At 38.3% G+C, this 12680-nt stretch overlaps 1 protein-coding gene across 2 annotated transcripts in view; it reads right to left on the bottom strand.

Moving 5' to 3' along the window:
- LOC146450909 (katanin-interacting protein-like) overlaps nt 1–12680 on the bottom strand; it is a 51643-nt gene that overhangs the window by 15192 nt on the left and 23771 nt on the right. For both annotated transcript variants that reach the window (XM_085099722.1, XM_085099724.1), the window contains exons 21-36: nt 11270–11419; nt 11037–11111; nt 10556–10645; nt 10009–10232; nt 9397–9549; nt 8249–8338; nt 8033–8104; nt 7480–7557; nt 6393–6460; nt 5149–5293; nt 5004–5049; nt 4385–4506; nt 3519–3619; nt 2565–2646; nt 735–882; nt 315–409 (exon numbers count right to left, since the gene is read on the bottom strand). In XM_085099722.1, the coding sequence (XP_084955848.1) occupies nt 315–409; nt 735–882; nt 2565–2646; nt 3519–3619; nt 4385–4506; nt 5004–5049; nt 5149–5293; nt 6393–6460; nt 7480–7557; nt 8033–8104; nt 8249–8338; nt 9397–9549; nt 10009–10232; nt 10556–10645; nt 11037–11111; nt 11270–11419 (1739 nt within the window). The remainder of the gene's footprint in view (nt 1–314; nt 410–734; nt 883–2564; nt 2647–3518; nt 3620–4384; nt 4507–5003; nt 5050–5148; nt 5294–6392; nt 6461–7479; nt 7558–8032; nt 8105–8248; nt 8339–9396; nt 9550–10008; nt 10233–10555; nt 10646–11036; nt 11112–11269; nt 11420–12680) is intronic.

Here is a 12680-nt window from a genome sequence, read left to right as displayed (position 1 = left end):
CTTAGTATATACACGAGCCTTTAAGCGAGTGTGTAAACAAAGAAAAAATAAAGTAGCGAGTGGGATATGCACGGTATACCACGAGAAAGCACTACATAACTTATTTATCCCATGCCACTCATTGAATTAACTTTCCTACTCGACGTCTGGTTCCAGGAATTCAAAATTAAGGTCAAATGTTTCTTAACAATTCAGCAAACGAATACTCAACATCACAATAGTACTGTTATATTTAATAGAGCTGAAGATCTGCCAAGTTATCATCACCAACGCACGAAAGAAGAGTGGGTAGAATGTGTAGTAGAGTTTCATACCTGGTACGATAAACTCCATCAATAAGATTGGTCACTACTCTAGGGTCATTACCATACTCTGGAAGGATATTGATGTCAGGAGGATCTGCAGAGATCTGTGGAGTAAATAAATTCACTTGCTGTAATCCACTTGCACCAACACATCAATGTTCTCACACTTACTAGAAAAAAAGCCTAACACTTCAACAGTTTCCCAGTAATTTAGCTGTTAGAGCATCCCATCTGTGCATCACCGATACTTTTGTTTCTCCCATGATTGAGACGTCGTAAACGTTGCATCTTTCTCAGTTTGTGAGTTCCCTACTTTGAGTTGATTGCCTTACACTTGTTATTTTTGTTTGTTGTGTTTACTCAGGTGATATATTAGTTTGAGTTTTACGCAAGACACAACAAATTACTTCATTATACCACATAACTTACCTCTGCAATTTCTGCGGGTTTACCACATTCCGTGAACACTTCAATTCCATTGAGCCCAACATAATGCCTGTCTCCCCAGGTGTTCCTGATGTTAATCACCAACTGTCGTCCTTTGGGAAGTGTTGGGATCTCCAAATCAATCAACATACTGAGAAGAGAGACCAGTAATCATAGGATGTGAAAAATGTGAATTCTCAATTCAATACTGTGGAATATGCGGGATTAGATTAAAGTTAACAAAAGGGTTAGGAAGCCAAACAAGTTTCTTTGTTGTACGTTTTTGTTTGCATTTTTGGCCTTGACCGTGCACAAACCACAATAGATTTTGAAATGTGTTGGAACAACTGGCAAATAGAAACGCGTGAAACCACTTAATTAACACATTAAAACACAGTCTTGTACTGTACAAAATCTATATAGTCTATCAAAAAATACACGCAAATTACACAGCATATTCTGCTAACACCGAGGGTAGAAACCTACCCCATTGTGTATTTTTATTTTAGACTAAAAAATTATTAAAAATTACAAAAGAAATTACAAAATATCTCACTTAAATACCTCTTATAAAACACAACTCATAGCTTGAGCCCACATCGGATCGAAATTACAGCAATCTGACTGGCTGGCAAGGACCAATCAGAATGCACCATTCTCGATCCTACCATACTACATTAGTGGCTATAAAAATCCAAAACTGCCATATACTATCCGGCGGAACGGAATTGAGTACAACACTCTACCTTTCCCCATAACAAATCTTCAAATAGCAACTGACGAGAATCGTAAGATTCGAAACCGCGGTCTTGCTTGCAAACTCACATTGCTTGCTACAGCGTCGTAAAACCTACAGTTTGGAAACGTTACATTGACGATAATTTTTTTTTTCTCTGTGGGACACTGGTAAACACGATATACAACGTGCCCAGCCTCAAACATTTTTTAAAGGAAAATGGCACTTAATACAAAACCAGCCTTTCCTACGAGAAATCTTCAAAGAGCCACCACTAATTTCCTTTAAAAAAGGAAAATCTCTAAATGACATGCTTGTCAGAGCAAAAATATAAAGAGGTTACACATCAAAAATGTTTCCATTGTTAGAAGTCGTGTAGGCCTGTCACCCCTTGCTATCTCCTACGTTCCTGTTAAGATATTCAACTGTAGTGTGCACGGTCGCACGCTGGCAACCCTTCCAACACAAATTGCCGCACCATGGCAACCAACATGGCAAGGTTTCATAACCAGTCACTCAGTTAACTATGATTAAACTAAGGGCCAATTTATACGTTATAATTTGTCGGTCGTTTATTTCCTGTTGGTGTATCGTGGGGTAAAAGTTGACCTGATTAAAAAACAATCTGTAGCATACCATACCATACCACAACTTCTATTTATACACAATGTGTTTCAAAGTAATGGCTTGTGGGATGGTTTCCTGGCACAAATTTGTATACATTGGGCTGATTTTCGTCCACTCACTAATTTCTTTGTCAAATTGTGCGAAATTGGTACATGTAAATGTAAATTAGCCTTAACTAAACTTAAACACTGCCTGAAGAGAAACATTGCGATACAGAACAAGCCGATAAGCCAGGGCAAGTGAAATTCAGGGTAAAAATGAATGATAGCAGAATTTGTTCTATACCAAGTAGTTCGCGCTGCTAGATAAGTGGTTCTACTTTCTGCAGCAGGAAATAATTCCTAGAAATTTACTGGACTGACCTCGCTGCGTGGCATGCTAACAGCAAGAACAACTTTTGATCTCTGCACAGGCTAATAACAATACAAAAGGTGAGCTCAAAATAAATTCTCGCATGAAATCTAACCTACCCTTCTTCATTTCCCTTGACTGGTTCTTCTGCTGAGTCCACGTTCTCTTTTTTTCTTGGAATTAATTCATCAAGAGCGTCATCTGAAAGAAAAAAAAAAGGTCTTCTTGTCGAGAACTAACTCCAGCTAAACTTGGTTTTGAGGTTAGGGCATCCTAACTGTGACCATTCAAATAAAAATTATCGAGCACTACTTTAATTGTGCTATACAATTCGGTTCTAACTTTTGACTCCGTAGGCGGAATCCTTAAGGCCAATCTTTGAACAGACCTTTCATGCGATTTTATTAATTGTGCTGTACAAAGTGTTGAATTTAGTTTTGTGGATGACATTCTAAAGTATGACCATTTACTGCGCTTTTCAATAACAACCGGACTCTGAACTTCAACCGCAGCTAATGATTTGCGTGTTTTACTGCCGTCAATCATAATTACGGCGACAACCGACTGACCACAAAAATACAGAAACCGACAAAGTGGATTGAAATCCGCCAATCACAGCGCACGAACCTGACCTTTTGACCCCGTAGAGCCAAACGTTTTTGTTTTCTAAGTGGTCCGCTGCAGCGATTGACGGCAGTGAAAAGCCTGACGGTTGGTTGAATTTTGAACTTCAGAATCTGTATGTTATTGAAAGGCGCAGCTATCGAGCTGCATTTTGACGTGGCTTTGTTAACTGTGAATCTAACTGAGTCTGTGGATAAAACCCTATGAAAAGTGTTGAGCAAAACTTTCTCTGGTTTAGTTTACACTATTTTTTTTTTCATTCATTCATTACTGTCACTTTAATTTTATTTCAGTTTTAACTTTTTGCACTCCTATGCATGAGAAGAGAATGTTTTACAGTGATAGCTGTGCTACCTGCAGGGCTCCTATGCACGGACCGGAGATGTGAAAGGAAGATACCGTTCCGATTTAATGTTTATACTATTTTAAAAGCAAACCGATGTACTTACCGTGGTGTTCCAGATCGAGATCTTTGGTGATTCGGCCTTTATGTTTCTTCTCAAATAAAGTCAGTAAACTCCACGATTCTTCTAAGCTTAAATTCTGCTGCCTATGAAGGAAGTAACAGTTAATTATTTCTTGTCCCAATGGCCAAGTGGATCTTAAACAGATGTATGAACCTTGTTTATTTGGTTTTGAGCTGACTTGCGCCCACTCTGATTCAACTCCACTGAACTTGCAGAGAAGTTGGTGCAAGTTTTCCACTATTTGGTCGAGCAAATACACTTCTCTGGACGGGAGCCTGTATCAATGTTTGTGAAATATGTAAAGGTTGAAAAAACACAATGAACATCACTACTTCGCCATCGGAAAACACCTAGACAGTGAGCTCAAAATCAAAACCATCACCGACCTCGCTAACAAATTTTCCATCTTGAAGAAATTTCAAGGAAAGCTCGACTGCCTAATTTTTGAGATGCTTTGGATTCTAGGGAAGAAACCGATTCTGAACACGCATATTAATATTATTCTATTTATGCAAAACAACAACAACGACAACAACAACAACAACAACAACAAAAAGGCATAAAGGAAGGGACAAGACTTTTTCCATACTACTAGCATCAGTACATTTTCAATCCCCTGAAAAATCACTAATCCCTTTTCGTCTTTAAAAATATTCAGAAAATCATAAAAAAGTCTGAAAGATTCATGAAATTCTGAAAATATTTGAAATGAAAAATTTATCTGAAAGATCTATTGAAGAAATAATAAAGATAAACTCCAAAAAACGTCCAACAGTATAGCATTGAACCAAAATAATCTCCCCATAAGTTCAACTTGTATGTAGTATAACATTATTGATTTAACATACTTTCTCCAAGTAGCCCGGGTTTTCTTAGCATCATGAGCTGAAGTGCTCTCATTTGCACCCGGCTCGTTATCCTGTTTAACTTCTTCTTGTCTCCTTCCTAGGCCACTGTGACTTCTTTTTTCCTGGAAATATTAAGGGACTGCAGCATGTCAACAACAACAACAGCAAACTTAATTTTCATGTTCATGATCATGTTTATCTCAGAATAGATTGGCCCGCAGGTAGCAATCGCTAATCTCAGTAGGGGTGGGGCTTGGGTAGTCGTACGTCAGTTGGAGAGAAGTAATATTTTTTTGGTATCGAGACTTTTGCAGGGTAGAAGTGAGGAGAAGTCAGAACAAAGGATAATTACAGTAGTTGAATAAGGTAACAAAATATGAATACAGTTCTATAGATTTTACGTCGTCAGTGATGGATAAATACTCATAGAAAGAGATGTTTCAATAACCTCTACTTTGGCAGTCTTTTAACAACGAAACTAGGTAAGTACAGCAGATGATTAAGACCAGTATACTCTAAAGGGTTACGGTTACCTTCCGATAACATTATAATTGGAGCAACGAATGATCAAAGATGTCTAGAGGCCAAGCAGAAACATAACCAGACAGATAAAACTCACCGTTTGAGTAGCTGTATCATCCAAACATGTGGGTAGAGATTCATTCCTATAAACAAGAAATGAGTTGAACAATAAAATGGTTTGATATCCATGTCAGTGATTTGATAACTGTTGAAAGGATTTCATCGAACATTTTTTTACTAACTTGCTGACAAATTCACTTGGCCAGGACCCATCTTTTTTGCCAGTAGTTGGAGCGCTGGAGCCACGTCCACTGGATGGTTCATCCCCATGAGGCTCTGATGAACTCTGTACATCTGTGACGCTACTGCTTCTTCCTTGATCAATACCTGTGAAAAGACAACAGTCAATTCATAAACATCCCTTTAGGTACCACAAGGGTGTCTAGGGCGACTTTGTACCAGGCACGTTACCGTAGCACTAATCTCAGGTTTTTGAGGGATAATTAACAAATCGACGGCAGTTTTCTATGGTCTATTTAACAATTATTCCACGAGCGCGCGTTGGATATGAGATGATAGATAGCCAACGAGGCGCGTAGCGCCGAGTTGGCTATAATCATCTCATATCCAACAAGCGCAAGTGGAATAATTGTTATATTAAAAACAATCACGAAATATTGCTAGATCTTACTGATTTCGCTGTGCAAGAACAACCAGCAGACAATTTAATGGTCGCCATTTCTCAGCCATGGTATAATGGCTCATATACCATGGCCGCTAAGCCAATCAAATCCCTCGAATTGCATTATACAATGATTCAGTTTTTTATAAACTCTTATAGACAATAGCTACGGGCCAATCAGCGCGCGGGAATTTGGACAGTTATTGTAAGACGTGATTTAGCACACTCTCCCTTGTTCGCGGGAAACCATGTTATATAACTGACGAGTGATGGGCAATGGATTGTTTACGGACAAAACACAAGAACAAAGCAAAGCTTTTGAAAAATGAAGTGCTAAATCAAAGCTATTGTATTCAATTGAACACGGCTATTCCTGTCACCGAGAATCCACTAAAGAAGTGACTTGGTTCTTAAATACTCCCGAGTGCGTGCAACGTGCATTGATTAATGCTTGCAGTACTGTTACTGTGTATGAGAGCATCTTCCACTGACATCAACACCTTCTCATGTGTTTACTGCCACCTTTCCTTTAATATTTGAGCTAACTTGAGTTCAACTTTGCACTGAAACTAGTGGTGCCTCGGGGATGTGGTAGCAACGAGATTGTCATGGTAACATACAATTGGTAGTCTTCTCTTTACCAGCACTGCCATGACAAATGCCTGGCATATATGGCGATGAACTGCCGGCACAGCGAGTTTACCCAGACAAATTACCATTACAAACTATCGTACTGTAATCAAACAGACCAAATTTATAGTTTTCAAACTGTTAATCTACAGTTTCGATTGCTCCTTCACTCACCTGAGTCATTGTCAAGCCAAATGGGTCTGGACTTGGATCTTGAAGATGAACGAGAAGGTGAACTGTGACTAATTAGATAAAAGAAGAAACTAATCAGTCGAGTATGAACCTTACAGGTACCATAAAGATGGTATAAATAATAAAATCCCAAAATACTTTTATTTAGTTTTTTTTAATTTTTTTTTAGTTTATTTGCCACACACAAGTTACAATGATTAATAAATTACAATAATTATAATGATTACAATGGCTACAAATGATTACAAAGTTAAAGTGATTTAAGTGCAAGAGATAGAAAAGAAGTGGCGAAAGAACCTAATAAAAACCATGGGCTTGTAGAACTTGTAAAACCAGAGAAATAAATGACTTTCACAACAGAGTGGGTAAATCAGTCTAAAAGCCAGCACAAATGTTCCTTTCTTTAGCATAAAAGAGAAAGGAGTATCGCCACATTTCCCTGAATGGGATTCCCTCCTTTACTGAAGTGGTAAAATTACAGGTCGCCATTAACAATTTTCAACACGGTTAGAAACCTAACCCTATAGCCACACCGTAAGTGCAACACGTCAGAAAATAACTCAACAGAAACGGGCCTAGTTCATACACACCTCGGCAAAACGCCATTTATTTCGTTTGGAAATAAATTCCATTTTTTCAAAAAGTAAAAGGCAATAGACCTTTTTCAAAAATGGCGGCCGAAATTCGCCCTACTAACCTCGTGGTAGAGGAAAAATTCTATTGAATTTTACACATGCTTACTAAGCTAGTAGGGCAAATAACAATGGAAATAAAAGAATAATTTAAAAAGGTCTATTGAAGGAACGAACAAAGTCGGCCAAAGAAAAATAAAGGACAAAAATGGTGAATAGACCTGCTTTGGTTTTCAACACTGAGAACGTCCAACGCACAAAAATTCATCGTTATTACAACAAGGCCATACTACACAGAAACACTCATGGGAAGAAAATTTTAAGTATATGTGTTTAAAGAAGTCTGTTATGAGATATTGCAAAGCCACTCACACATAGCTACATCACAATTTTTTGCGAAGAGAGATGCTTGAAATGCAGTGCGTTATAAGTCTTACCCATGCTTGTCTTTTTTCTTGCTTGACTCCAGCCATGGGGGTCTGCTTGGTAACACAGACCCAGCAGCGGCATTCCCCCTTTGAAAATCAGCAGTAAAGACTGATTAATTGATACCAGGAAAACATAAGACAATCTATTTATTGGAAGCTTAATACAAGCACAATAAACATTTCAATCGATATAGAGGACATTTTCGCTATGTTTTCTCCTGAAAACTTGAAAAAGCAGTTGGAAATACTTGTGGTTCATGTTTTCAGAGGTTTGTCGTTCTCCAAACCTAATACTTACTTTTCCATACCTCCAAAGAAAGAGTTGCAATCAGTTACGCATGAAGAATAACTAAAAAGGAAAACGTTTCCATTTCCATGGAAGGTAATGGTTGCCTTGAATCTAATGAATTCAAATCCTAAGCAGATGGACTTTACCGTTTTAATTTGGCATACGAGAGAACGAAAAACTCATAACACAAAAAACATTTTTTAAAGAAAATTTGCCTCAGTTTATTTTAAGCACTTGAAAGTTGTATGTAGACAAGGAGTCCCGTGACCTTACCTTAAAGAATCATTAACCGACTCTGAACTATCAAGATTTTGCGAGGTTGAAAGGTTTGGAGTTGAATTAGATCTGAAAACACAAGAACAAAATACAAACATACTGTAAGTATGCCCATTAAAAAAAGTACTTATATAATTTTAAATCAGGCCTCAAGTGTGTCCACACATGGAAGACACAAAACAAACAAACAATGGAAAAAAAGCTATTTTCTACCTGGAAGCCAAAGCTGATTCTTTAAGTCTTGTTTTAGGTGATGCTGTAAACTCTGTGGCCAGCAGAGACTTCAAGGCCTCTTCTTTTAATCTAGATGGGATAAGAAAGTGATGTGGTTTTATTACACAACTATTCAAGATGCTTTGAAACAACCTTTAAACGACTAACGCATCAACTAAGACAACAATAACTGTGTTACGTAGCAAGTGTGACTGAAAAAATAATAACTCATGCATAATGTTGCCGATGGATATGAAATTTCTAAGAGATATTGATAAAAATCTCACCAGGCGTGCGTTTTTCAAACCACCTGAAGAGCTTTCGGGCCCAAATCCGTTTTCCATTGACGAGTGGGAGCTTTTCATGCAAACTGAACCGATGTGTTTCTGAATCTTGTAAAGTTTCCCCCGTTTTAGCTTTCAACCGAAATTCTGGCCGGTAATGAGCATTGTGCACGTAGAATAGTTGGGCCCGAAATGTTTTCGGGAATTTTGAGAAAAAACGCCAGATCCCTGTTCGAGTGGAAAAAGAATTGACGCAATTGAATGGACGTGAAGAAAGCGTTTTAGAAGACACGATTTTCTTCATGGGCTCAAAAATTAGATCAACCTTGCACAAAATAACAATTGGCACCACAACAAAGTACTGTTCAACAACTTTCATTTCGATGATCCCAGCATTAGAGCCACCTCGTGTATTATAATAAAGAGGACTACAGGAGAGTAGAGCGGCTCTGTAGCCTTCACTTGAATGGTCACACTGATCGACAGACTCAATAGTTAGAACCACCTCGTACTGCCTAATAAACAGCACCACAGGAAAGAACTATTCCGTAGCTTTCGTTTGAATGGTCACACTCTAGGATGTCATCCATAGACTTTAAAAGTTAGAACCATCTTGTACAACATAATAAACAGCACCACAGGAAAGTACTGTAAAGTAGAGTGTAGCTATCATTTGAATGGTCATACATAGACTCAAATGTTAGAACCACCTTTACAACATAATAAACAGTACCACAGGAAAATAATGCCCTGCAATAGCTTTCAATTGAATAGTCACACTTTTTTTGATGTTATCAAGACTGTATTACATAATATAAAGTATGAATTTCTCAGGGAAAAGGCAAAGAACTGAATACTACTTACCTGTCCTGTACGGGGATGTCTTCTGTCGCCTTATTTTCGTCAGCTGAGGTGCGTCTTCGATGAGATCTGGGTGATTTGGGGTGTGTTCTTGGCGATGCTGGAGGCTTTGGGACCTTGTAATGTTCATTAGGTTGAGCGTCTGCTTTATCCATGCTGAACATAAAGACAATTCGATTAAAACTACAACAAATCATTATCAAAGATGTGACAGGAATGTTCTATGTTATCATTAAATTTGAAAGGCAAGATGGAAGCTCATCGTTAAAGTCTAAAGGCTTTTGCCACCAGCCTTACTGTTAATTATCTTTGTATGAGAACAAAAAAATGAAGCAGCTTTTACATGCCTGCCAGGCAAGTAAAAGAAATAAGTCTATGCAGTCAACAGATTGCTAATCTAGTGCTTTGCTTAGCTCTACCATGAAACACCTCAAGGTAAGAAAAGGGTACTTTTGTTCCTCAAAGGCAAGTGATGATTTCTTGCCCAGATAACTTCAAATTAAATTAAAGAAAGAAGCTACTATACAATTCAAATTACATGCAAGTTACTTCAATCCACATCGTAAACCGACAGCTAAATTGAACTTTATTTCATCAGAAAGGTGTGCCACTTACCTTGGATGACTATCCAGAGCTTCCGAACTTGTGTCTTCTATTTCTTGATCTTTCTCGACAGATTGTTTCAGCAGCACTGTTTTGCTTCTGGAGACAGCCAGACTTCGTATTTCTGGTTGATTTTCAAGCAAGCAACTTTCTTTACCCTCAACATTTTCCTGTTTCTCTACATCAGTGGATCGTCTCAGTACAACAGTTTGGCTCCTAATGATTGGTTCTGCGTCCTAAATGCATTGACACCAAACTTGTAAACAATATGATACAAGCAAGTACACTATTCGGTTTAGTCTAAGTATACTATTCATCCTACTCTAGTGCAAGTTGCAGGCCTTGAGTTGATCTTTGTCTCCACTTTGCCATGCAAAATGTTTGGAAAGCTGACGAATTTACCCAGCAAACGGCTTGCCACTCATCCACGGAGGAAACTATGAATTTCCCTAGACACGTCTTAGTAGTTGAACATGCCTCAACCATTGCTGTGAGGGAATGAGTAACATTTATCTGCTGATACAATAGAACGAATAGTATCAAGTTAAAAAGCTCAAACCTGCTCCATGTGTTTGTTGTCTTCTGCGTGATGTTCTGTCGGCATTAGGTCGATGACTTTGCAGTAATCAAACACTTGGTTGCCACATCCCTGTCGAACAAAAGTAACATTTCCGTTAAAGGTGAACTATTAAACAGTGCAAATGATGATGTCCCATATTTTAAATATGCTATAAAGCCCCATTAAGACCAACTAAACATGTTTAATTAAACCAGGTTTAACAAAATGAAACCTGGTAACAGAAAGCTGAACCATTGGCTTTGACATAGGATTCAAGTAAACTTTAACTTATGCTTTCATTTGTGCTAAATCTGTAGTCGACAAAAATCCAAATTTTAAACCGGCTGTGTTTAACTAAACAGCTTTAAGCGTGTTTAAGCCTTGGTGCGAATAGGGGATTAAGACTGATAAGATAATCCTCAATTGACACTCCATTTTTAAAATTCTGAGGATTTAGCAAAATCAATCCTGGCCTGCTTACCTTATCAATAACTCCTTCCCACACAAGCTCTCCTCCAACAAATATTCGAACATCTTTAGCTCCAACATTTAATTCCTGTTAAAAGAAATGTAAACGTTTTTAATATTATATTCAACAAAGAATGGGTTGCTCAACTCCATCCAAGCCTTCAAATACAAAAGATCACATAGGTCCCGTTTTTGTTTTACAAATACATATAATGCCTGTAATGGTTGTGTCCGGTCCCTACTAACCTTGATTCCCCTGTTGTAGTTCCATACAGTGATTTTAGACAGTCCATGGGACTCAGAGCTACTGTATTCAATGTTTGGTAAGTGGAACACCAGCTCAACAGGATGTCTGCTTGTGAAGCCACATGACCACATGTAACGACCTTTGGTTGTCTAACAGTACAAACAATTCATCAAAGTTATCAATCTTTTAAGGATTAAAACTAGAAATACGTAACTCGCAAAACCTCGTGAAGCTAGGGCTGGGTGGACAGTTGATTTGAAGTGAAGGAATCTGCTAAGGCAGTTACAAAGTATGAATTGTCTTGTTCATTATGATAGTGATTGAGAAGATAGTGCGCCCTTTGAATAACCCCACCCTTGCGCAAGTTGTGTGATCACACTTGCTCTGTGCGATGTAATCCCCACAGACTGTGGGAGTGATACACTGTAATTAGGAGGACGTTAGGGATGCACCATTAAAAATGTGAAGGGGGTGGGGGAGTCTATAAACAGGAAAAAAAATCATGCAAAACCAAAATGTAAGGAAAACGAATCCTGCATTGCAAAGGAAGCCGAGAAAAGGTTTTCAAGGTTGGGAAGCTTGCACCCCTGGTGGCTGGGGAAAAATAACACACCTTTCCAGAAAGTACTCCTCCCTCCCCCCCCCCCCCCCCCCCAATTCACATTTGTAATGAAGCCACATGACCACATGTAACGGCCCTTGGTTGTCTAACAGCACAAACAATACAGTAAAGGTATCAACCTTTTTAAGGAATATAACTACAGTTTCTATGTCTGTATACTCTGAATAGATATCATAATGCATTCCACTCCACAGGTTGTGTAGAAGGGAACCCGAAGTGTAGGTGGGTGAACCTTCTATCAGCCATTTGAGAAGACCAAATGACATGCCTTACTCTTATACATTTCATGAAACTGCTCATGAAAGAAAAAAAAATGTATCTCGACATTTGAAAGTGGTATTTGTCTTATTTTTTTCACTTGACTAATGGGTGTTCTTTGGTGTGAAGGTATAAAGTTACTCTAGCCTCCTGAGTCTTCATAGCCAAGAGTAACTATGAGGTATCGCTTATCCATTGGGTTCCCATGATGAGATGCTTGTCCATCAAACGGTTACTCCCCAAAATTTAGTTCTCTGTCAGGTTACCCAAATAATTTACCCAAATCAACTTCACAAGGGAATTAAATCACAAAAACAAACCAGCAGAAATTATAGAACAATGCGGGTTTTTTCATGTACTACGTTAATGTAGTAATTACTGCTGGCAGAAAGGTTTGGGTGCATACACACTGAAAATTAAAAAGTTGACTTCACTGTTACAGTGTGTGTCCAGTCATAGCTTAGCATCTAAGTTACAGTTACACTTTATAAGCTGAGTTTACCGATTAAATATTTGATCTCCCAGCATCC

Source organism: Pavona decussata, unplaced genomic scaffold (assembly GCF_977016875.1).
Source record: "Pavona decussata unplaced genomic scaffold, jaPavDecu1.1 SCAFFOLD_416, whole genome shotgun sequence".
Taxonomy (NCBI): Eukaryota; Metazoa; Cnidaria; class Anthozoa; order Scleractinia; family Agariciidae; genus Pavona; species Pavona decussata.
Note: the sequence above shows the minus strand (reverse complement) of the source record. Positions and strands in the feature narration are given on the sequence as shown.